This window comes from Rattus norvegicus, chromosome 19 (genome assembly GCF_021556685.1).
Source record: "Rattus norvegicus strain SHRSP/BbbUtx chromosome 19, alternate assembly SHRSP_T2T, whole genome shotgun sequence".
Classification (NCBI taxonomy): Eukaryota; Metazoa; Chordata; class Mammalia; order Rodentia; family Muridae; genus Rattus; species Rattus norvegicus.
In genome coordinates, this window is record NC_141552.1 from 50,844,494 (window position 1) to 50,867,488 (window position 22,995).

Genomic DNA, 22,995 nt, shown 5'->3' on the forward strand with positions numbered 1-22,995 from the left:
TCTTATCTAGGTGGCCGGATTTTGGAGATTTCACGGATACATCTTTACTGTAGAAGACATGGTCTCACAGCAGGATTCCTTGTCCTTTGATTCTCTTTGGTTCTCACAGTGCAGGAGTGTGGTGACTGGACTTGTAATCCCAGCCCCAGGGAGGCAGAGACAGGAGTACCCTTGACACTCTCTAGCCCACCAGCCTAGACAAATTGGTGAACCTCAGACCAGAGAGAGACCCTGTCTGAGAACAAAGTAGAAAACAGAGGGGAGTGGCCACTGAGGAACACTAGAAGGTGGCCTCTGTCTTACACACACACACATGCACACACACACACACACACACACACACACACACACACACACACACACCACCTGTACCCTCTCCCCAGCACACACATGACAAATCCCCAGCAATACATACACACGAATGCACACACACAAACAAAAGCTCAGACACAATTGTCTTAGAGTCCTCTCTGTTTCTTCTAATGTGTAATGAGACAAGGAGACCAGTGATCTCTTTGTGTAGCTCCAGGCTGTCCTGGAACTCACTCTGTAGACTGACTGGCCTTGAACTCAGAGATCCACCTGCCTCAGCCTCCCAAGTGCTGGGATAGAAGGCATGTTCTTAAATGACCCCATTCCAGTGTTCACACCATGTGCCTGGCATTCATGTTTGTGGTATACCCTGTGAGCAGCATAATACTGGGCTCTTGATCCAGGAAAACCCTTGTGGCTGTGTCTTCTTGTTTTGTTTCAACATATTACTTCAGCTCCAGTTCGACCAGACCACCTAACCTGCATATCACTTCCTAACTCATAGAATGTAGTTTTTATAGCATTATTGCAACATTAATGTAAGATTTTAAATGATCAACTATGGAGCAAGGGAAAGATTCATGAACGGAAGGCAATACTTTTATTTGTATGGTGGCTTTTGATTGTTTACGGGTAAGATGGGAAACTGCTGTGTGCCTTATAGTGTCTCTAGCTTTGCTAATCCAAAGGAATCCATGGCAGGAGTACCTTTTTGAGTTAGATAGTAATGAGATTAATATGGCTCTCTCCATACTTAAAATTTTTCTTAATTTTAAAGCCTATGGACATTGACACGTGTGAAGTGTAATTGAGGCAGAGTTTCCAGTAGGTTTTAGAAGGCTCCTGTTTTGCATTGTGTAGTTACTTGTGGGGGTAGGGTTGGGAGAGAGTGAGAGAATGAGAACGAACGAGTGCAGATTTGTGCAGACGAAGACGCGTTGATGGAGTCCAGTATTCATCATTCTCTCTGATTAGGTGAGGAGTACCCTTGCAAGTTATTCGTATTGGTCACTGTAGACTTCTCATTGTAAGTTGACAAGAAACGCTATAATGTTTTATATCCAACCTTTCAAAACCTTGTTAATTATGCATAGGATCAAGAGTAGACAAATGAAATCATTAGTTTAATATTCCAGAGCTCTGTACACATCTATTATGTCAATGCGGGGGGGGGGGAGCGTCCACCCCATTTCTTACAACCAGTCTTTCATATATTATAGTGCGATTGCATAAATGAATATGAACAGTATCATGGAGTGCATTAAATTACGCAGAAGGGCCTTTGCTTTGGGGAAATGGTAGACCTAGCTTACAGATATCGAAGGGACAATTTCTAGTCTGTGAAAGTACAAGAAAGTTGTCAGCCATTGGCCATTTGTTTTTATTCCATCAAGCCAGGCCTTTGACAGTTCGCTCCCTCAGATCTGTCACCGTGGCAGTGGAGAGCAAGGCAGTGGGTCTTCCTGGTAGCATCTTCTGGGAAAGTGAGATTTAGGCAGAGCAAGGTTCGTAACATGCTGCAGAGAGAATCCAGTTATGATGGGGTGGGTGGTCAGGCTGTGTCCGCATCTTCCCTTGAGTTTGAAGTGTTCTGGAGATTACTCTGAGAGGGAAGAGGAGAAATGTGCCATGCACGTTTAAAGCGACTTAGTCAAATGATATGATTTGCCAAAATGCACATTACTGTAATTTCACCAAGATAGGTGGCCAATTGAATGGTTCCAGAGATGTAATTACCTACCTGCTATTTGCAAGACCCTTTCTGATAGAGCTCACGAAATGCACTTTTTTCTTTCAATATCCATTTGGTTAGAAATACATCCATTACTTATAAATGATGACTTTGGGGGGCTACTATAAATACAGGTAAAAGGTAATTTCCCGTAATGGGAGGGTTTTTTTCTATTTTTGTGGTTATGGAAATTGTTTTAAAATATACTATATGTTATCTTAAAAGTCATTGGTAGCTATATATTTGCTTAAAAAGAAAGGGGTATATAATCTGAGATAGACAGTTGGGCACAGACAGAAAATCTAGCTTAGTGTTGTATTTAACAGGTTGAATTCAGAACATGGCATGAACTAGTCTCTACATTTTCTTTATTAAAGATGGATCTTTTTTTTCAAACCTCATTTCGCTGATTTTGTCCAGAAATGATTAAAAATTTCACAATAGGATCATAGAAGTAGTACTTTTAACAGGAGAAAGCTGTGGTTTTCACACTGGTTGGATGTTGGTTCTTTGACTTTAATGTCCTAGAGTATGGTCGAAAGCTGTCTAGTGACTTCTTGGGCCACGATCGTGGTCATGACAGTGGTCCCATAAGGTCACAGAAGAGCTGGAACATTTCCATTGCCTACTGTATGCATGTTTCAAGCTAAGTCTGTATGAGGATGAGTTGAGAACTGGAAAGTTTATAAATGAAAGTATCACACTAAGCTAGGATTAATTCATTACTGGAGAAAGAAATATTGAAAGGGGGATTCAGTACAGTCAAAGTGCGCGACATTCACTAAGTCTACAGTGGAGTGTTCTGATGTATCTGCATAATATCTTTTTTTTTATTAACTTGAGTATTTCTTATATACATTTCGAGTGTTATTCCCTTTCCCGGTTTCCAGGCGAACATCCCCCTAACCCCTCCCCCTCCCCTTCTTTATGGGTGTTCCCCTCCCCATCCTCCCCCCTTGCCGCCCTCCCCCCAACAATCTAGTTCACTGGGGGTTCAGTCTTAGCAGGACCCAGGGCTTCCCCTTCCACTGGTGCTCTTACTAGGATATTCATTGCTACCTATGAGGTCAGAGTCCACGGTCAGTCCATGTATAGTCTTTAGGTAGTGGCTTAGTCCCTGGAAGCTCTGGTTGCTTGGCATTGTTGTACATATGGGGTCTCGAGCCCCTTCAAGCTCTTCCAGTTCTTTCTCTGATTCCTTCAACGGGGGTCCTATTCTCAGTTCAGTGGTTTGCTGCTGGCATTCGCCTCTGTGTTTGCTGTATTCTGGCTGTGTCTCTCAGGACCTGTATAATATCTTAACTACCACTGTTCATGGTAAGTGCCCCGCCTGCGTATGCAATCTGTCATCTTTCACTCACTTTGAGTGTGCCTTTCCCGTGTCCAGATTCTTCAGATCCGTAACTGTGTTATGACTGCCTACAACGTACAGTTCCTCGGCCTGATATTCAAGTGTCTGGCCTACAGGCACACCAGAGGTGAGTACTGGGCTGTCACAGCCGTGCGAGGGTAAGTAAGTTAACCCACTTGTTTCCACGATGATAGGGTAACCTAACAGCACATCTCTCAGAACTCGTTGTGGTTGTTAAGTGACTATATGTGCACACAAACGTAATTATAGAAACGAAGTTTGTCACTTGCGAATTGAATTTTACTATTATCGTAAATGCTAAATATGCTTTCTTATTGGAATGTTTTAAAACGTTTTATGAGACAAGACCTTATGTAGCCCAGGCTGGTCTTGAACTCGTTGTGTGGCGGGAGATGTATGGTGTTAGATTTGATCCTTCTGCCTCCATGGACAGAGTGCTAGAACTATAGAAGTGTACCACCATACCCAATGTACTGGCTAGCTTTATGTCAGCATGACACAAATGAGAGCCATCAGAGGAGGAAAACTCAATTGAGAAAATGTTTCTATAAGATAGGGCATTTTCTTAATTAGTGATTGATGTGGGAGGGCCCAGCCCATTGTGGGTGGTGCCATCTCTGGGCTGGTGGTCCTGTTCTATAAGGAAGGATGCTGAGCAAGACATGGGAAGCAATCCGGTAAGTAACACCCCTCTATGGCCTCTGCATCAGTTCCTGCCTCCAGGTTCTCGAGTTCCTGTTCCAACTTCCTTCAGTGATGAGCTAATTGTATAAATGTAAGTCAAATAAAGCCTTTCCTCTCAAAGTTTCTTTGGCCATGGTGTTTTATCACAGCAATAGTAACTCTAAGCCACTCAGATTTTAAATTATAATATTTTTTCAATTCTTTGAGAATTTCATATATTAATTTTTTTATCACATTCATGCTCCCCTCCTCCTATCTTTGTAACTCCTCTTAGATTCATCCCATGCCTCTGAACTGCATCCTCCATGTTTTTCTTTTATAACCCACCTAGTCAAAACAGTCCTATTCATAAACTCGTGGGTATGGGCCATCCGCTGGAGCATGGTTGACCTAACCATAAGAAACACAACTCTCCCTCCCCAGAAGCTATCAACTGTCAATATCTCTTCAGCTCAGGATGAGGAGCCCTTGAGCTCCTGTGTGCGCCATGCTGGAGTGCTGACCCCAAGATGGGAAAACACACTCCATTCTGAGATACAGCCCTGACCACTGCAATGGTTTTTACTAGAAAATGATTGCATAAATAGCAGATAATTGTCGTAAGTGAAATTAGAATTGTGTTTCCGTGTTTGCCTCATGTTTGATATCCTCAGGGCGTCTGGCTGGTGACATTCCCATCAGTCCTGAATTCACTAGCTTTCCCATCTTCTAACAGTTATTTACAGTATCTCACTCTCCGTATCCCACTCTCTCCTTAGATACAGACCAATGCGAAAGCGGCATCTTTTGTAGTTTAAATGTTGCAAGGATTCTAATGTAGGTATCTAGTACAGGAGTATGAAAGGGATGTGCCAATGATAATTTCAACCTAGACTATAGTAATGTAGTTCTCAGTGATAAAGAATACATTGTTATTTTAAAAAATTTGAAGTCAGAAAGGTGTAAAAGAACCTATTAAAACCCACTCGGCTCCCATGGAGTTACTGCTATTTAGTTTTGATTGGGTGTAAGTCATTCCTTGTAGTACATGTGTAGTATATGTAGTTCCTTAGTATTTTATTTTCGAAGCCTCAGTGTTGTTCTGTTATAGCCACTTCTCTAGTGGACAACATAAAATAGTATTTCAATCTCATTCAATTCAATAATCTATGACCGTTAAAACATAATTTAAATCATTTGTATTTATTGTGGTAATGGTTAATAAAACATTTTTAGCACCTATGCATTCTTCCCCCTTTAAGAACATCTTTTCTGTATACCATATATTTTTTCACATCTCCTACCGTTAGCGGAATCTTTTATTTCTCTTGTATTTTGTGTCTTTTACTGATTTTGAAGTGTATATTCTGTATCTTACTTTCATATTTACTTCAAAATTTGTAACATAGATACTTAATTTCAGATCTTCAGAACAAGTTATCAAACCAGTAAAACTTCTGTCTGGTTCTTACATAAAACAAGAGCCCAAGATCCTAAATACCTACTCCTAGTGTTTCACGATAATTACAAAGAATTGTATCATAATTTGAAAAGCTCAAATTATTTTTGACTTTGATTTGTTAACATTTTTTTTTTCTGGAGCTGAGGACCGAATCCAGGGCCTTGGGCTTGCATTGAGCTAAATACTCCACCCCCCACCCTTATTTCTTAAGTCTCATCTCAACTCCTTAGTAGTTCTCTCTGCACTTTGTAACTTTTTTTTTTTGTTATTGTTGTTACAAAGTTTGGATTGTTAGTTAACTCTGTGTGGGTTCTCAGGCATGCTGGTTTTCTTTGGCACTTTGAAATTACTGCTGTCTTTGAGGAGCTTTAGCTGAGGAGACTCCCATTGGTCTAACAACAGTCTTTTCTCCACTGTAGGACTCACTCACAGATCTTTTTCTTTCCTCCGGTTTCTGTAGCCTCATGGCAATGTTTTCCTGGTGGCTTTGTATTTACTTAGCGTGGTACTGATGAGCTCTTTCTTCCTGATGGTTTGTCTTTCTTCAGTTCTGGGAATTTTTACATCAGAACCTGTTCCTCCTTTTTCTGCCCTCACATCTCAGAATAAAGGGTTTCTTTCTTTCTTTCTTTCTTTCTTTCTTTCTTTCTTTCTTTCTTTCTTTCTTTCTTTCTCTCTCTCTCTCTCTCTCTCTCTCTCTCTCTTTCTCCTTCCTTCCTTCCTTCCTCTCTCTTTGTCTCTCTCCCATCCTTCCTAACTTCCTTCCCTCCCTCCTTCCCTCCCCCTTCCTCCTTCTCTCCCTCCCTCTCCTCCCTCCCTTTCCTCCTTCTTTCCTTCCTTCCTTCCTTCCTTTTTTTTTTTTTTGTATTGCACTCACAAACTCCTGTGTCTCCCGGTATTTTGCCCACTTTGTGATCTTTCCATTTGAGTTCATCAGTAGTGATTAAATATTTACAGGTTGTGAACTGAGTTGTGAAGTATCCATATAAAGTAGTTTGTCAGAGCTTTACTCTGACACAGATATAACCTATAACCTAGTTCTTCAGCTGAAGGCACAGTTTTGACCATATTTTCTAGATTTTGGAGTTTATGCCCGTCCTACATGGTAAGGGGTTGAAACAGTCATGACTGACTTTGCTTCTTGTCATCCCTCCAAACAAGGCTTGTCTTTAGGGCGATAAAAGAGACTCCTAAGTTCCCATTTTATCTTGTTTTACTTAGTGGAGAAACATTAAAACTTAAAGAAGCCAGCCCAGAGCTTGGGAGATGGTTCCGTGATCAGCAAGCAGCTTGCTGCATAAGTGTGAGACCCAAGTAAATGCTCACTGAGTATGATGGTCAGCCTGTACTCACATCCTCAGAAAACAGCTGAGATGCCCAGAGCAAGCTGCCTACGTAAACTAGCCATCTCAGTGAGCTCTGGGTCTTATTGAGAAACCCTACCTCAATGATGAAGGTGGAGGAACAATTGATTCTCAGTATCAATCTTGTGTTTCCACATGCATATATGCCCATACATGTGTGCCTGCACACATGTAAACATGCATACACATGCATGTACACCACACATGTATGACTGACAAAGGGGGAAAATAGAGTTCAAGATTTGCCTGGCAATATTAGTTTCCTATGCTTCATCCTCTGAGGGCACATAAAGCTTACTGTTCGACAACCAAAATTAATAATAATAATAAAAGTCAATTTTATTATGTTCAAGTCCATCTATGAACTTTAAAATCTGTCTTTAAATTATTATTGTCATTAAAGATTTATTTTAAATTATGAGTACGTATGTGTAGTGGTGGTGGTTGGGTGTGTGTATATGAGTGCAGGTACATGCAGAGGCCAGAAGAGGACATCAGATTCCTTGGAGCTGGAGTTACAGGTGGTTGTGAGCATCTCATCATTGGTGCTGGGAACCAAGCTTGGGTCCTCTGGAAGCACAGTATGTGTTCTTGGCCACCTACCCTATATCTTTTCTATCTATCTATCTATCTATCTATCTATCTATCTATCTATCTATCTACCTATCTATCTATGGGAAACTTTAGTGGGTTTAAAGTAGAAAGAGATCATAGTACTTGATGGCTTTTTAATATTCATTGTGAAGCTTATACCTCTGTTATATGACTTTCTAAACCATGAGATTTTAGTAGTTCTGTAGGTTGATTCTATTATTTGCTTAGGCATTCTCTATAGTTACATAGTAAGTTCTTTGTCTGGTTTGTTTTTCTCTTATAAATGATGCTCCTGTGAGCATCCTTCAGTATCTCCATAAGCATTTGTGCTAGGCTGTCTACTTGTAAGCAGAAGAATTACTACGCAACAGGGTAAGACCTTAATCTGAATGGCTTATGGAAGAGTCATAGTGGGATATAAAATAGACATGTCATGAAAATTCTGCATGCCTGGAAGAGAAGGCCAGTGATGCCAGGAGGAGGATGGAGCTCTGTGGAGTGGAATTGACACTTACTCATGTCAAGTCTCCTCTAGTTCATTCATTCAGTAGGAATCTGAGTCACAGTACTGAGTGTTCTAACTAGTGGGAGAATAAGAGGAGAAAGGTTAGGTCTCTCCCTCAGAAGACTATTGAAGAATTGTCAATGTCCCCCTCTCACAAAATGACAAGATTCAGTGATTACCAAACGGGACAGGAAAGTGCTATGGGATCTTAGGCAGAGCCTTACTCAGTTCAGCTGACCAAGTTGCCATTTTTACTTAATAATGCATTTTCCCAAGGCTGTAAGCAGCGAGTGAGTGCAGGGGGCAGGAGAAACAGTCACCTACCTCCTTTACTGGTTACCTGAGAATGTTATTTCAATGAACCTATCCTTACATGACTGAGTCATCTCTTCACAGAGCTTATGTCTAGCATTTGGCTAATCACTTCAGGGTTGGCTAATTTTGTGTCAACTTGACATAAACTAAAGTCATCTGAGAGAAGGGAGCTCCAATTGAGCAAATGTCTCCAAAGGATTGAACTGTAGGTAATTCTGCATGGTATTTTCTTAATTAGTGAGTGACAGGGAGGGCCCATCCCATGGTGGGGTTTGGGGAAGACCTCTGGCCAGATGATCGTGGGCTCTATAAGAAAGCAGTCTGAGCAAGTCACAGGGAGTAAGCCAGTAAGCAGTACTCCTCTGTAGTCTCTGCGTCAGCTCCTACTTCCAGATTGCTGCCATGTTCGAGTTCTTGCCCTGACTTCCTTCAATTATAGACCAAGGTATGGAAGCGTATGGTGAAACAAGCGCTTTCCTCCCAAAGTTGCTTTGGTCATGGTGTTTTGTCAGAGCAGTAGTAACCCTTACTAGGACAGAGTCTAAATGTCTTCTCATTTTGTCAATGGCCAAAATGACACTGTTGAGATTGTGTTCTAGCTTCCCTTCTTCAGCCATACCCTATCAGTCACTGTTAATGGGAAATTCGGGGGTCTGTAAACTCAGGGGTGCCAAGATATGGTGTTCCAGCTAATTCAAGTCATTGGTTCATTGATAAAGCACCTCGATCCTTCCCATTGACTAATTAGACATCAATGCCAATTTGGCTGGAGAAAAGTCTTTCTAAGAACTTTCTTGAGAAGGCCAGGGCATTATTAGACTAGGGAGAAGGATTACAGGGTGCATTCATGGCCAGTTGTTGGGTTTGAGTGTTGTCTGTGTGCTAGGTACATTTGCGGTCACCCTACCACCAGCACTTGGTGGAGAACATGAGGTAGCCAAGAGGCCCTACCTTATGCTCTGTGGAGAAAGCTCGTGCGCCCTGGTTGTGTTTCCTCTTATCTATAGGGCACATCTTCCTAAGGAATGAAGGAAGAGGTGGGCAAATGTCTGTTCACCTGGGCACCTTGGGGTTATCCCTGATGCCTACCACAGGGTCTCATGAAGAGTGCAGGCTCAGTTCCAGATGACTTGGGCTTATGACTTCGAGCAGTTATTGGATTAACTGGATGTTTCTATTCTCAGATAAGTTTTTCTTTCTAACCTTTCACTTCCAGTCTATATGGAGGATTTTCTAACTGGTTCTACTTTTTTTTTTTTTTTTTGAGATGAAGTCTTACTGTATGACCCTGGCTGGCATGGAATTTTCGAGGTAAAAATGCTGGCCTTGTATTTGTGGTAATCCTCCTGCCTTGGCCTCGTAAGTCCTGGGATGCAAAGCATGAAATATCTCACTTGGATTACAACTGACATCTAAAAAGTATATTAATTGGGCTAGAGGCATGGCTCAGTAGTTAAGAGACCAGCTGTTCTTCCAGAGGACCCCCGTTCAATTCCCTGACATGGGTGCTGGGAATCAAACTCAGGTTCTCTGCCAGAGCAGTGAGTGCTTCTAACTACTGAGCTGTTTCTCCAGTGCCCTGGCTGACTTTTACATGTAAGAGACTTTGATAATTTCATACGTGTCTAAAATGTGTTGTGACCACATTCACCCCCATTACCCTCCTCCTTATTTCCTTTGCACTCTTCCCACCCCTCAACAGCTCCCCCTGTGTGTGTGTGTGTGTGTGTGTGTGTGTGTGTGTGTGTGTGTGTAGGCACTGTGCAGGTAGCCACTGTCCTGTATGTCCAAGACTGTTAGGGCCATGTCCTATCCAGAAGACGGAATGCTCCCCCTCCAGCTCTTCTAGTCTTTCTTCTCCCTCCCTACAATGTTTCCTGAGCCTTAGAGGGGTGATGCTGATGTGGGGCTGGGCTCTCAACAGTCATCTGTCCTCAGTACTTTGACCACCTAAATTTAAAGCATGTGGTCCAGGACAGCTATATACACCACACAAACGAGATCTGTGTAATTTTTTCTTCAGTTCCTTTGGCATGAAAAATTAGGGTGAATGCACATCAGAAAGCTTCTCACTCAAATACATTGAGAAGATGAACCTTACAGTTTGCACAGGTGGTATGCACTTTGTCTGTCTGTTTGTATGCCCATCCATCTGTCCATCCATTCACCCATCCTATCTATCTATCTATCTATCTATCTATCTATCTATCTATCTATCTATCTATCTATCTATCTATCTATCTTCTATCATCTATCATCTTTCTATTTTTTTGAGGCAAGGTTTCTCTTGCTGTCCTGGAACTTGCTTTGTAGACCAGGCTAGCCTCAAACTCAGAGATCTGCCTGCCTCTGCCTCCCGGATGCTGAGATTAAAGGTGTGGACCTCCACAACTGGCAAATATGTGCACTCTTACTTGCTACTTCTATCTGCATCACTGTGACTTGGCCATACCTTGTCACTCAATCTCAGACTGTGGTTAAGCATCAGGACTACCTTTTATTTTATGTCCTAGTGATCTCCAGATGGTCAATATCTCCATGTCTTCTACCAAAAAGTCATAATATAGTAGGTTCAGTCAATTCTAGACAAGCATATTTATAACTAGAGTTTAGGGGTGCCAGTGGCGGCTTGAGTTGAGCTGACATGCATGATGTATGTCTCTGGTTTGTTGTAGATTCCTATGTTGTGAGAATTCTAGTTTGTGATAAGGAATGAAGGATTTCATGGTCTGCTTAAACAGTTTGTTTCAGTCTCTAGATTAAATTTAGATAACAAGGACTATACCAGGGCTGGAGAGATGGCTCAGTGGTTAAGAACACTGGCTACTCTTTTAGAGGTCTTGAGTTCAATTCCCAGCAACCACATGGTTTTTCTTAATCATGATGCCCTCTTCTGTCATGCAGGCATACATGCAAATAGAGCACTTGTATGCATAAATAAATAAATCTTAACCAAAAAACAAGGACTGTACCAATGGACCTGCCAACCAATAGACCTCCTGAGGGTTTAGCCCAGAAGGCCTCAACCCTAGACAAGGAACTACAGCAGGTAAGGAATGATGAGAGTGGGATAAACAGTCTTCCCAAGGAACAAGTTGGCAAGTTGGCTATCCAGTACTAAATGGTCAGCCCCTAAAACATGCATACACAAGTAATATGATATAGATCGAGTAGGACACACACACACACACACACACACACACACACACACACACACACACGCAAGCGCGCGCGTGCGCTACAACAATTAGAGAAAAGGAGGCCATGAATTTGAAAGACAGTGTGGGGACATGGGAGGGTTTGGAGGGAGGAGAGGGAAGGGTAAATGCTGCTGTAATGATATTATAAACTCGAAAACAATTTAAAAAGCCAGGCCGTGGTGGTGCACTCCTTAAATCCTAGCACTTGGGAAGGTAGAGACAGAGGGATCTCTGAGTTCAAGGCCAGCCTGGTCTACGAAGAGTTCCAGGAAAGTCTGTGTTACACAGAGAAACCCTGCCTCAAGAAACAACAGGAAGAATGACAATGGCAATGATAATGGAGGCAACGATGACAACAGCAGCAGAATAGAAAGCCAATTGCAGTGGCACAGGCCGTTCAGAGGATCAAGGACAGTTGAGGGCAGACTGGTCTACATAGCAAGTTTCAGAACAGCCAGAGCAATATAGAGAAGCCTTGTCTCGAAGCAAACACATGGTGAGTTCAGTGACGGTGAAACGGCTTAGCTGGTAAAATGCCTAGCATTTAAATATTGGACCTATCTTAGTTAGTGTTTCTATTGCTGTGATAAAATACCATGACCAAAACCAGCTTGGGAAGGAAAGGGTTTATTTCATCCTATAGCTCAGAGTCCATTGTCTAAGGAAGTCAGGGTAGAAGTTTGAAGCAGGAGCCTGGAGTGTAACCACTGGTTTTTCTACCTGGCCTCTTTGTTCCCAGAAGAATGACTCTGAGACTGAATTATTTCTGAATAAATGCCAAGGCCATAAGCTAGGGCTTGTTTCTGCTAGCCCATAATTCAATTATCCTGTTTATTCTATTCTAAGTCCTGCCACGTGGTTAGTTACCTCTCCTCAGGTTCATGTGACCAGCTCCATGCGTGTTGGGGACGAATCTCCCAGCTCCTGACTCTCTCCCAGAATCCTCTCTCCCTGCTGGAACACCCGCCTCCTATTTCTTGCCTAAGTTAATAGGCCAACAGCTTTTTATTGGCAGGTGATTCTTCCACACAGCGAAAGAGATTCTTTCTACACTGGAGGCTAGAACATCAGACACAGAGGCCATGGAGAAATGCTGCCAAATGGCTCGGCTTGCTTCTCATGGCTTGCACACTCTGCCTTTTCATACAACCAAGGGCCACCACCCACAGCAAGCTGGGTCCCTCACTTCAATCATCAATCAATCAAAAAAAAAGGAAGCATTTTTTAAAATTAAGTTTCCTGCTTCCCAGATGATATTATCTTTTGTTAAGGTGGCATAAAACCAGCACAGGATGTGAGTTTGGATCCGTAGAACCCATGCAATAAGCTGGAAATGGTGATACATGCCTGTAAATCCGGCCCTGGGAGTGTGGTCATGGGGGGATCCCTGAAGGGAGAGGTAGATCCCTGGGGCTCGCTGACCTGCCTAGTCAAATCAGCGAGCCTTGGGTTCAGTGAGGGAGAGAGAGAGAGAGAGAGAGAGAGAGAGAGAGAGAGAGAGAGGGAGGAGAGGAGAGAAGAGGGAGAGGGGAGGAGGGAGGAGGGAGGAGGGAGGAGGGAGAGTCACAACACAAGCCCTCCAAGGCACTCACCAAAAGGCAAAACCAGGAAGGGATGAGAGCACCAATGGACGAGACCATCAGGTGGTATGCCTTTCACACGTGTATGCCTTTCACACGTGTATGCCTTCCACACATGTATGCCTATGCATGTTTAAAGGAACCGTTTTAGGTACGAGCACTGTTTAAATGAAGTTAAAAGGACCCATCTCTTGTAGTTCCTGAAATGACCTCGGCGCAGTCCCAGTGTGAAGACCACTGACTTTGTAAACTGTTTTCTCAAAACACTCACCACAGGGCACACTGGTTATCTGGTGACCTCTGAGTCTCCTTTGAAAGAGATTGTGCCCCGTTTGTGTCCATGTCTCTGGCCCTCTCAAATTCTATTTTTTACATGGTCGGTTCATCCTTAAAGCTGCTGAGAACTTCTCAGGGTCACGGCCACCTCCACACTTCACATGGTCACTCTGCGTCCACCAATGAATTGGTTTAGATGCTGAGATTTTTTTCTTTGCCATTTCTGGTCATTTCAGTTTACAAAAGGCCAAACTAAGCTGACCTTATGATCTTATGGGGTGTAGACCCCATATCATGTGACCACATATGGTAACCTCTTGTGGTTCTCTACACCAGTAAACAAGTGGACAGTCATTGTAGAAAATCAGAAAAAAAAATTTCCAAAGAAAGTGATCACCACAGAATGTCTGCATTTCCTTCCAGTCTTTGTCCTGCAGAAGACAGGTTCTAGGCGTGGCCAGACTCTCAAATCTGCAGGTTCTAGGCCCCTCGAATAAAATGACACAGTGTTTGGGTATAACCGATCTCCACTCTCCTAAATACTTCATCGTCTTTAGATTACTTAAGGTTCCTAACTCAAAATGAATGCTGTATAAACAGCTGTTACACTCCATTGTCTAGGGAATAATGACAAGAAAAAAGTCCCACACATGTTCAGTAGATTGGTTTTTGTGTGTGAGTGAGTGTATGTAAGTGTGTGTGTGTGTGTGTGTGTGTGTGTGTGTGTGTGTGAGTGTGTGCCTTTGAGGGCAGATGCCTTCAGATGCTAGAAGAAAGCAGCAGAGCCCCCAGAGTTAGAGTTACAGACAGTTGTGAGCCACACAGTACAGGTGCTGGGTCTTGAACTCCAGCTCTCTGCAAGAACAGGATGCCCTCTTAACTGCTGAACCATCTGTTCAGTCCCTGAGAGAAATTTTTTTTTTGTACTGTGGATTAAACCCAGGGCTTTGCACATGCCAATCAAGTACTGTAGCACTCAACTACATCCCTAACCCCTCTCTGAGGAGTGTCAGCAGTGGTTAGCTCATTCTGCATATGTGGAGCCGTGGTCATGGTGGCCAACTGGATTACTGCAATACATGGCCTCCAAAACGGTTGTTGCTTTCTGTAATAAACAGAGTGGATTTCTCCATACCATTAAAATGTTTCCATGAAGCCTGGCAATGACTGTACAAACCTTTAGTTGAAATACTCAGGAGGCAGAGGCAGGCCCATCTCTTGACTTCAAGGCCAGCCTGGTCTACACAGCTAGTTCTAGGACAGCCAAGGTCCACACAGAGAAACCCTGTCTCAAAAAAATAAAAAAAAAATTTATGAATTTAATTTTGAATTGTTTTGTCAACTACTTTATCTTATGAGAGTACTGTGAATTTAAAACCCACTAATGTCTATTCTGCCCTTCTCGGTGATGTATGTGCATGTGGTAGGACATTTCTGATTATGTCAACCGTACAAAGACTTGCCTATGGAGGATCAATTCTTCAAGCAAACAAAAGAAAGTGCTAGTTCAAAAGTACAGGCATTTTCAAGGCTCCTTTTATTTTGGGTAAATTTAAAAATGTATCTATGATATCAGAGATGGAACATCTGTCCGCTTATCATCAAGTAATTGTTCCTACTATAGAAAACAGCAAACCTCCTGTTAAGAACTTTAGCCCCTAAAGGACAGCAAAATCAAAATGGAAGTGGGATGTGCCAAACGGACTGGATTACAGAGTCAGGCCACCCTGCTCTGTAAGGACATTGGCTTTGAGGCTTTCTTGAGTCTGAGCTCCTCCAGGATTCTGCCATCTTTCTGGTTCTTGTTGGATGTATTTGTCCGAGTTTCAGTGGCATCTGGCTAGAGGTACAACCAAGAACCAACAGCCAGGGATGGACCAGAAGGAGGGAGGGGTTGGGAAGGTGAGCTTAGCCTGTCCTAGGCTCCGGGTTCGGCTCCAGACTTCTCTTCCTTTCTCTCTGGCTGATCGGTATACAGTCTGGGTTTCTCCTCTGAATTTCTCATTCGCAAGGCTTTTTAGAGGTAATGTGGGTGTGAAGTTTTGATGCAGCAGGGACAGCCTTTCATTTCAGGGAGAGGCTAATTTATATAAAAGGAAACGTCGAAAGTGAATTTTTATATATTTAAAGAATTTAAGCTATTTACCCAGAGGCAGAAATGATTTGAGGCTTAGGAAAAACCACCGTGGATAATTTGAAATTCATGCACCATTATTAGATTTAAAGTCACATCCTTCTTTATCTGCGTCACATCCATCTAACTGTAAGAGAAGCCTCCAAGAGGTTTGAGTGGACTTTACGACTATTTTTTTATATACTGGAAAGAGATGGCACCCCTTTAAAAACAAAACAAAACAAACTCGATGTTTTACAGTAGTAAGCGTGCAGTAAATAACTAATGCTACAGCAACTGGCATTTACCCACGCGTTCCCCCAGTTAAAAATGGTGCATGCAGATTTGCTCCTACAGCACCTTTCCTCCAAGGCGGGTGCAGAGACCAGAGTGGCTGCATAGAATGTTTATTTAGGATGTGTGGTGCGAAGAGGTGGTGAGCTTGGTGTGGCCCAAGACTTAATTCAGCATCTGAGTATTGGCTATTGTCGTGGAAACCCGATGTTTTCTCTCTGCATATGTTATCCATGCTTGCGTATGAAGGACCCCGGGCCCCCCCACCCCCCAGTGCCATCCCTGACGATCCTTTCTTGGGAAATGTTAGATTTAAAAAAAAAAACCTCTGTTTAGGATTGCCGTGTGATTTTTGTCACTCCTGGCCTCTTAATTCTTTCTCCAAGGGCGAAAGAAGGTAGTTTGTGGTTTGTTTTGTTGGCTGTTGTTTATTTTATTTTCGCATTCACCTGAATTTGGTTTGGCTCGAAGTGGTTTTCTGAGGACCAGAAATGAATCTTGCAGCAGCCAAGAACCTAGATTGCCAGTGTGGCCTGCAGGAGCATCTATCCGCTTGCACGCCTCTTTTTTTTTTTTTTTTTTTTTTTTTGAGAATCCCATTAAATTTTATTCAGGAGTCCCTTCCCAGCCAAATGTATTGTTTCCATGGATACAATTAATGGGGAAAGCAATTTATAAGACTGATGTAAAAAATGTGCACGCCATCCGCCCCCCTGCCGGTCGCATTTAGAGACTGGGAAGAAGGAGGTCAGCGCTTGTGGGCCCCGGCAGAAGCTCCGACGGGGAGCACAACAATGAGAGCCAAAGTCAGAAGGGTCTGTTGAAGTGTGAGGGATCACCTAGAAAGGTGCAGAAGATGCCACCCAGACAGGACGTCTTTTCACGCCCTTCCTATTTACAGAATCCACTGTTTGACAACCATAAAAAAAAAAATCCTAAACCCAAAGAAGCAGAGACGCCCTTCCCTTCTCATGAATGAAAGGGACATTCGGCACAAAACAGGCAGAGCCAAGACGGGGTGGGACCCCGGAGAGAATTACGTCACCAGTTATCCCCATCATCGACTCCCACTCATACATTAGGCATCTCTGAATTTCTGTCTGTTTCTCTGGAAAAACATACAGTACAGTGAAGGGACGTTGGCATCAGTTCACCTCACGATCTAAAATCTTGAAGCAAACTACGGTTTTCTAGGCATTTAAAGCTGCCCCGGACTGGACCCCCAACCTGCCCCAGCTCAGGACAGAGGGGAATTTGATGTAACAACCCCAGCCCTTGCTGTACACGCTTCACAAGGTTTCGGAGTGACTGTTAGGGGTGTGTTGTCTGTTTTCTCCTTCTCTCACCCTGATTTGGGGGAAGAAATACGTCCGAGCCATTGTGCTCAGTTTTATACCCCCTTGCACCTTTCTGTGTGACACCCACTAAGAAGTTACCCATCTCTCATTGTCTTGTACAAACTAGAGCTGTTCTGGAGTAAGCCAGTATAAAAATCAAGACTGTGGACGAGCCTCTCTCTCTCTCTCTCTCTCTCTCTCTCTCTCTCTCTCTCTCTCTCTCTCTCTCTCTCTCTCTGAGGGTGAGTAAGTGCAGTTTAATTGCTTACAAGCAAACATATTTGGAAAACTGTTTATTTATATTTTAGCACCCCAGCTGCCTTGTTTTGATGACTGCCTGAAAGATGCGTTTGAAAACCTTTCTTCCCTGCAGAGGGCAGTCTGCCTCCACAAAACAAACCCCCGTGCCCGGCATCAGTGAGTGTGGAGAAAAAGCATTATAATTATTTTTTAAGCTGTGAATGTAAATAATTCCCCTTTTCCTTTGGATGAGGCTATAGGAGGGGGTGGGGGGAAGAAACCTGTTCTACATTGGAAAATTATAGATCGTGCATAGCTCGGGTGTGTGTATATTGTCTTGCTGACCAATTTTTTTTTCTTTTAAGAGACGGAGTGTATTTTTTGAATAAGCGTTGAGCAAGAGATAACAAATTAGGTCTCGGACGGAGAGGGACATGACAGGAAAATAAGAGACCCATCAGGCTGGGCTCTAGATTAAAAATACATTTATAGTAAGAACTTGAGCACCTACAGATTGCCACACCAGTGCAACCAAAGTAAACCACCACAAGCTGTTACATTTTTTTTCTTTTTTTTTTTTCCGGAGCTGGGGATCGAACCCAGGGCCTTGCGCTTCCTAGGCAAGCGCTCTACCGCTGAGCTAAATCCCCAACCCCGCTGTTACATTTTTAAATACAGAAATTAATTCTACTTTAAAGAGGTTTCTCTCAGAGTTTGGAGATATTTATTCTGGAAAGTGTGAGAAAATAGGTATTTCTTTAGGTCCTATTTCTTTCCTGTTTGATGTGTGGCAGGGAGAGGAATGGATTTAATAGAGGCAGATAGTCTGGAGAAACACAGGAACCATCCCAGGAAGAACGCTTCAGACACACCTAACTGATGCTTACATAAGTACAGGCACAATCCTCTGACGGTTCAATTTGCTTTTCCTGGACTCCAAGAGGCGAGATCCTTTCTGCTGACCACAAGAACAGCCCCAGCTCTTAGAGAGATGCAGGCAGATGCTGAGAGGAAGGAAAGACAGTGCTGCAAAAGATCCTGTCAGCCCGTCAACCTCAGCGGGCAAAGTCAGGCCACAGTCTGGATGTGGCAATTCCTAGCAGACCCCAGCATTTTTTTTACATAATTTTTTCTCTTATAAAAACTGAAAAACGCAGAGGAGAAATATGTAAAAATGCTCCTTCCGTACACACTCGCTCACGTGAGAGAATGCGCAGATGCGAGTGCCTCGGGGGATGCTACAGGAATCTGGTCTCACACTGGTTTTCCAGTTTGGAAAATGGCTCTGAGAATTTTCCTGCCTGCCCATTAACTTGCAAAGGAGCTGGTTTCTCTAGTTCCTTTCCTAAAGCAGCTCGAAATGTGACTCAGAAAAAAAAAATTGCGCGTGTAACGTCCAGACGATTTTTGCAAAGTGTCCTTTATTCATTTATCCCTCGCTGCCTGTTTCTGCTCAGGTGCTCTCACGGCACGGGAAGATCAAGTAAGCACAGCGATCTATTGTCTCTCAGTGAAGAGGAAGACCTGGAAGTGATTTAAATTAAAAAAAAAAGAAAGAAAGAACTCATATTTTTGGAGCTGATGATCTTAAATCGTGCAGCTGTGTCACCTGCGATTTATGACAGCTGCACCCGAGCCAGGTGGAGCAGCCGGCGCAAAATGGCAGAAAAATGACCGTGTGAGGGGAGGGCTTGGACTGGCCTGGTCTTCTTAAACTTCCTGTGAAGTTTAATCAGGTTACGCAGAGCGACTTGATCCGTCTTGTTAGCCGTTGGGAAACTCTTTTGAAAAGATCAATGATCAACCTTTCAAAACTTAAAGCACAGAGAGATTGCAGAAGTGAAGGTGGCTCGGAGAAGTATTCGGCCGCTTACGAACTGGTGTGTTCATCTTGACCAAATGATCCATTTTATGCCATACTGGCAGTCTCCATGCAATCATGGCTGTTAGGGCCGACTGTTTGGAGGGCTTCTCACTGTTACCAGTAGATTAGGGCCCAATAGCTGATTGTGGGTTTTATTGATATCATTTTCTCCTTGTTGTCCAGGTCAACATAGAATTCTCTATTCAAGAAGGGTAGGGTAAGATGGTCCTAATGTCAACTAGGCTTAGCTTTGAGAGCTGAAGAATTTTGTTTTGGGGAGTTGATAGTGCGCAAATACTTTTTCTGTATTACCTTGGCATCTTCCGGCATCATCCTATCATAGTTGATATTAGCAGGTCACATATAGTGCTTTTCTAGAGTTTCAAAACAAGCATGAAATGTCCGCTTATATTCCTCTTCAGGGTCAGTCCCCTGTGCCATCAGAAACAGTGGGCACAGAGTTGACTTCTTCCTCTAAACACATCTCAACGTCTGTCTGTCCTCTTGTTTTAAATAGGCACTGATTAAAACTCCTCATATATTAAACATTAAACACACGGAACATGAGAGCAAATGTGCAAAGGATTTTGAAGGCTTCCCGAGAGCTGAGGAAGTAGAAAATTAAACAGAAAGGTTGTTTTGCCTAAAAGGAAAAGGGAGGCTTTCAACCTGTAACATTCATGGGTAGTTAGTGCCATTAGTATTGATATAACTGAGGGCAGCCTACACTCTTTCTAGATAAATGGTTAGGTATGTGTTTGTGTATACATACACATACATAAAACCAGGAGTCTGTTACATTAAAAAGTGACTCTTTTTATCCGTGGCTTGTGATACTCTGGGTTAGTATCCTTGCTGAAATACCTGAGTTCACAGTGTCTACAGAGTATAAGACACGTGTCACAAACTCCGGATTTTGTTTTTCCCGAGACTTTGGACACAGCAGACACAGAGAAAGGAACGGGCAACTTTTTGTAAGGCTTGAAATTTTAAAAACTACATTTCAGCCTGCACGTGTCCATATTCCATAGTGATTTTTAAAGCCTTGACGTTTTAGAGAGTTTTCTTAGAATTTTAAGACTAGGTTTATATTACAAAAAAACATTAAAAGATTTTTTTCCCTCTGCTCCGCTCCAATAAAAGTATATGTATGAATTTTCATATTTGATTGGAAAATTAAAGGGGTCTAGCACTGTGGTCCCCCTCTCTGTCTCTGGGTGGCCTCATGTTAGCTTTTCCTTGCCACCTTCCATAGACCAGTGCAAGGGGACGTTGGATTTCCCAGTCATTCTGGGTCTTTGCTGTTGCCAGACTCCTAATTCCTCTCGAGTCTGTAATGTTGCATTTGCTCTTATTACACCAAAGACATCCGTTGGAATGGATCCTCACTTTCTTCCTATTCCTTTCATTTGCAGATGAAAGGTGAATGCATATTTAAAAAAATATAAATAAATACGAGGTGGTTAGGGCCGTTCATCACACTCCCTGTCTGCGGGGCTCTTTGCCTCTGCGCCTGCTGTGTGCATTGCGTTTCTGAACCTGTTGGGAGTGGGTATTTCTTCCTAGCTCTCTTTCCTTTTGTAGTCTATCAAAATAAAAATATTTTCATCTAGTAGAAACCTCTGTCGGTTCTTCTACGGTGTTGCCCCACAAGCCTTTGCAGGACCAAAAAATGAAAAGGTTATCCAGGTCCTAATTCTGAGCATTGTTTTTTTTTTTTTTTTCTTATGAGAAAATCAAAAGTATAATTGTAAAAACCCAGTGTGTCCTTTAATGTCAGGAAAGGAGAATTAAATTGCTGGTGGCAAAAGCAATAGGGAACAGAGACAGAGAGAAGGCAGCTGCAAGTGGACCCTCTGGAATTGAGGGTTTGTGGTCGGGAGTGATAAAGAAGCACACACTTCTGAATGCACGGTGAAGAGCATTTGGCTAGAGGACCTGGGGAACCAGCTTATGCAGCACTCGGTGTGCTGGGCAGAAATGAACGCAGTGCCATGATCTCTTGGGCATTCACCCTGCTGCTGCTAAGTTAAATTATTTCTTAAGAGTCCCAATTTGTGAACCGTCCCTGGGACGCTGATGCAAACTCAGGAGGTGGGCTATCACCTACATAGCAACTTGGGGCTGTCCCAGAATAAAAATCACTACATGGGTGCTTTACAAGGATATCTACCCTTTACAACCTTGCTTGTAACAGGACTAGGGCTGTTTGCTGTGTCTTCATTTCTGACTCAGAGGCGAAGGCAGCTAGCCGGTTCCATTTCAGTGATGCTCACCCCACTTTATAAGTTGGATAGCTAAACAGGTCACCCCGACTGGGGACTTGAATCAAGACTGTTCTAGGCTGCTAAAAAGAGAGGTGCCCTAAGACTGTGGTCAGAGATCTGTCCACCACTGGAATCCTGTTTTGAATTTTGCTCAGCGGCGTTGGCATCCCTGTGTATTTTGGGGTACAGATGTAGGACAAAGGGTTACCTTCCTACCTCTGTTTTCACCGGAATGTAACACAATAGTTCTTGTTTTTGTTTTTAAAGGAGAGTGTGGTGGATCTCAAGAAAACCTGGAGGTTTGTCTCAGCATACAAATAGTTAAAATATCCACTCATCCGAGTATGAAGGCAGTTGCTCAGGCTGTCAGACCGGTTGACCAGTGTCAGACTACCCTGACAGAGCAGTATACCTTCATTGCATCATAAATAAAACAGACAAATTACTCCCCCCACCCCACCCCCCTTAAGGATGGAAAAAGCACCGGAGAAAGGGGAGGGAGAAGGATTAAGGATTAGCGGGGAGGGGTGATTTGGAGGGTGTGTGTAGGGAGTGAAGAATTAGAGGGAAAGGGGAAAAAAAAAGATCCTTTCAGCCCCTCCATGAATCTCAGCATGGCAGCCGGGAACAATGAGAAAACCAGGCAATTACCTGGAATCCCGTTCCCTTATCCAGACACAGAAAATATATTCTTGCTCCATCCAGCCTTCTTCCATCCCCCACCTCAGCCGCCTCCTCCCCTCCCCCACCCTCTATCTAATTCAGTTCTTTCCAGGAAGGCCCAGATGTAACAAAAGGGAAGGTTTCTGGTGATGAGCGCTCCAGCAGGGCTTCAGGGCCCAGCCTATCACGAAAGAAAATGGGAAACATTTTTTTTTTAAATTTTTATGCCCTTCCAGACTTTGATAATCCCGATGCTGTCACAGCAGGGGTGGGGGTGGGGGAGCCCAAGCAGACGGTATCCTACAGCCCAAACTTGCTCCCCGAAAATCAAATGTTAAGAAAACTAAACATCACCTCACCCTTACATGCTAAGAACCAGACACAGCCCAGCAGCCTTGGGGATTCCACCCTATGGGTGTAGCTAGGCATTCTAGGGAATTCTGGGATGGGACAGGACTTCCCCCACAAGAGGCTTCGCAAAGTCCCTGGACGACTTTGGTTTTGTTTCTTGTGCAGTTGATTCAGTTGCCAAGAGATTGCCCTGGTAGCCCAGGTTTTCCTCCCAGGATGAAGATATTGCTGACTCTAGTGATCTGACAGACTTTGCACTCCAGACACACTCAGACGGGCAAAAGGGAAATGTGTGCATTTAGTTACAAGCCAAGAAGGAGTTATTTGATGAGCCCATCTGTTGAAGAATGATGTTGGGGCAAGAGAGTATGTGTATGAATTCCTTGTCACTTAAAATCCACTCACTCCTCAAAGGCTAGAATGGACGGAGTCCAGCATCTTACATCTACTTCTACCCACTGACAGAGGTAGGACTCTCTCTGCTGTGGTGT

General features: G+C 43.2%; 1 protein-coding gene across 3 annotated transcripts in view; it reads left to right on the forward strand.

Moving 5' to 3' along the window:
- The window catches only part of LOC147999447 (uncharacterized), a 191,043-nt gene that overhangs the window by 107,104 nt on the left and 60,944 nt on the right, over positions 1-22,995 (forward strand). For 2 of the 3 annotated variants that reach the window (XR_015644132.1, XM_087596662.1), the window contains exon 4: positions 3,432-3,522. The exons of the other annotated variant lie outside the window; for it this stretch is intronic. Coding sequence is in view for 1 of the 2 variants with exons in the window: in XM_087596662.1 (XP_087452788.1) it covers positions 3,456-3,522 (67 nt within the window). In the remaining variant the exon portion in view is untranslated. The remainder of the gene's footprint in view (positions 1-3,431; positions 3,523-22,995) is intronic. 3 annotated transcript variants of the gene reach the window in all.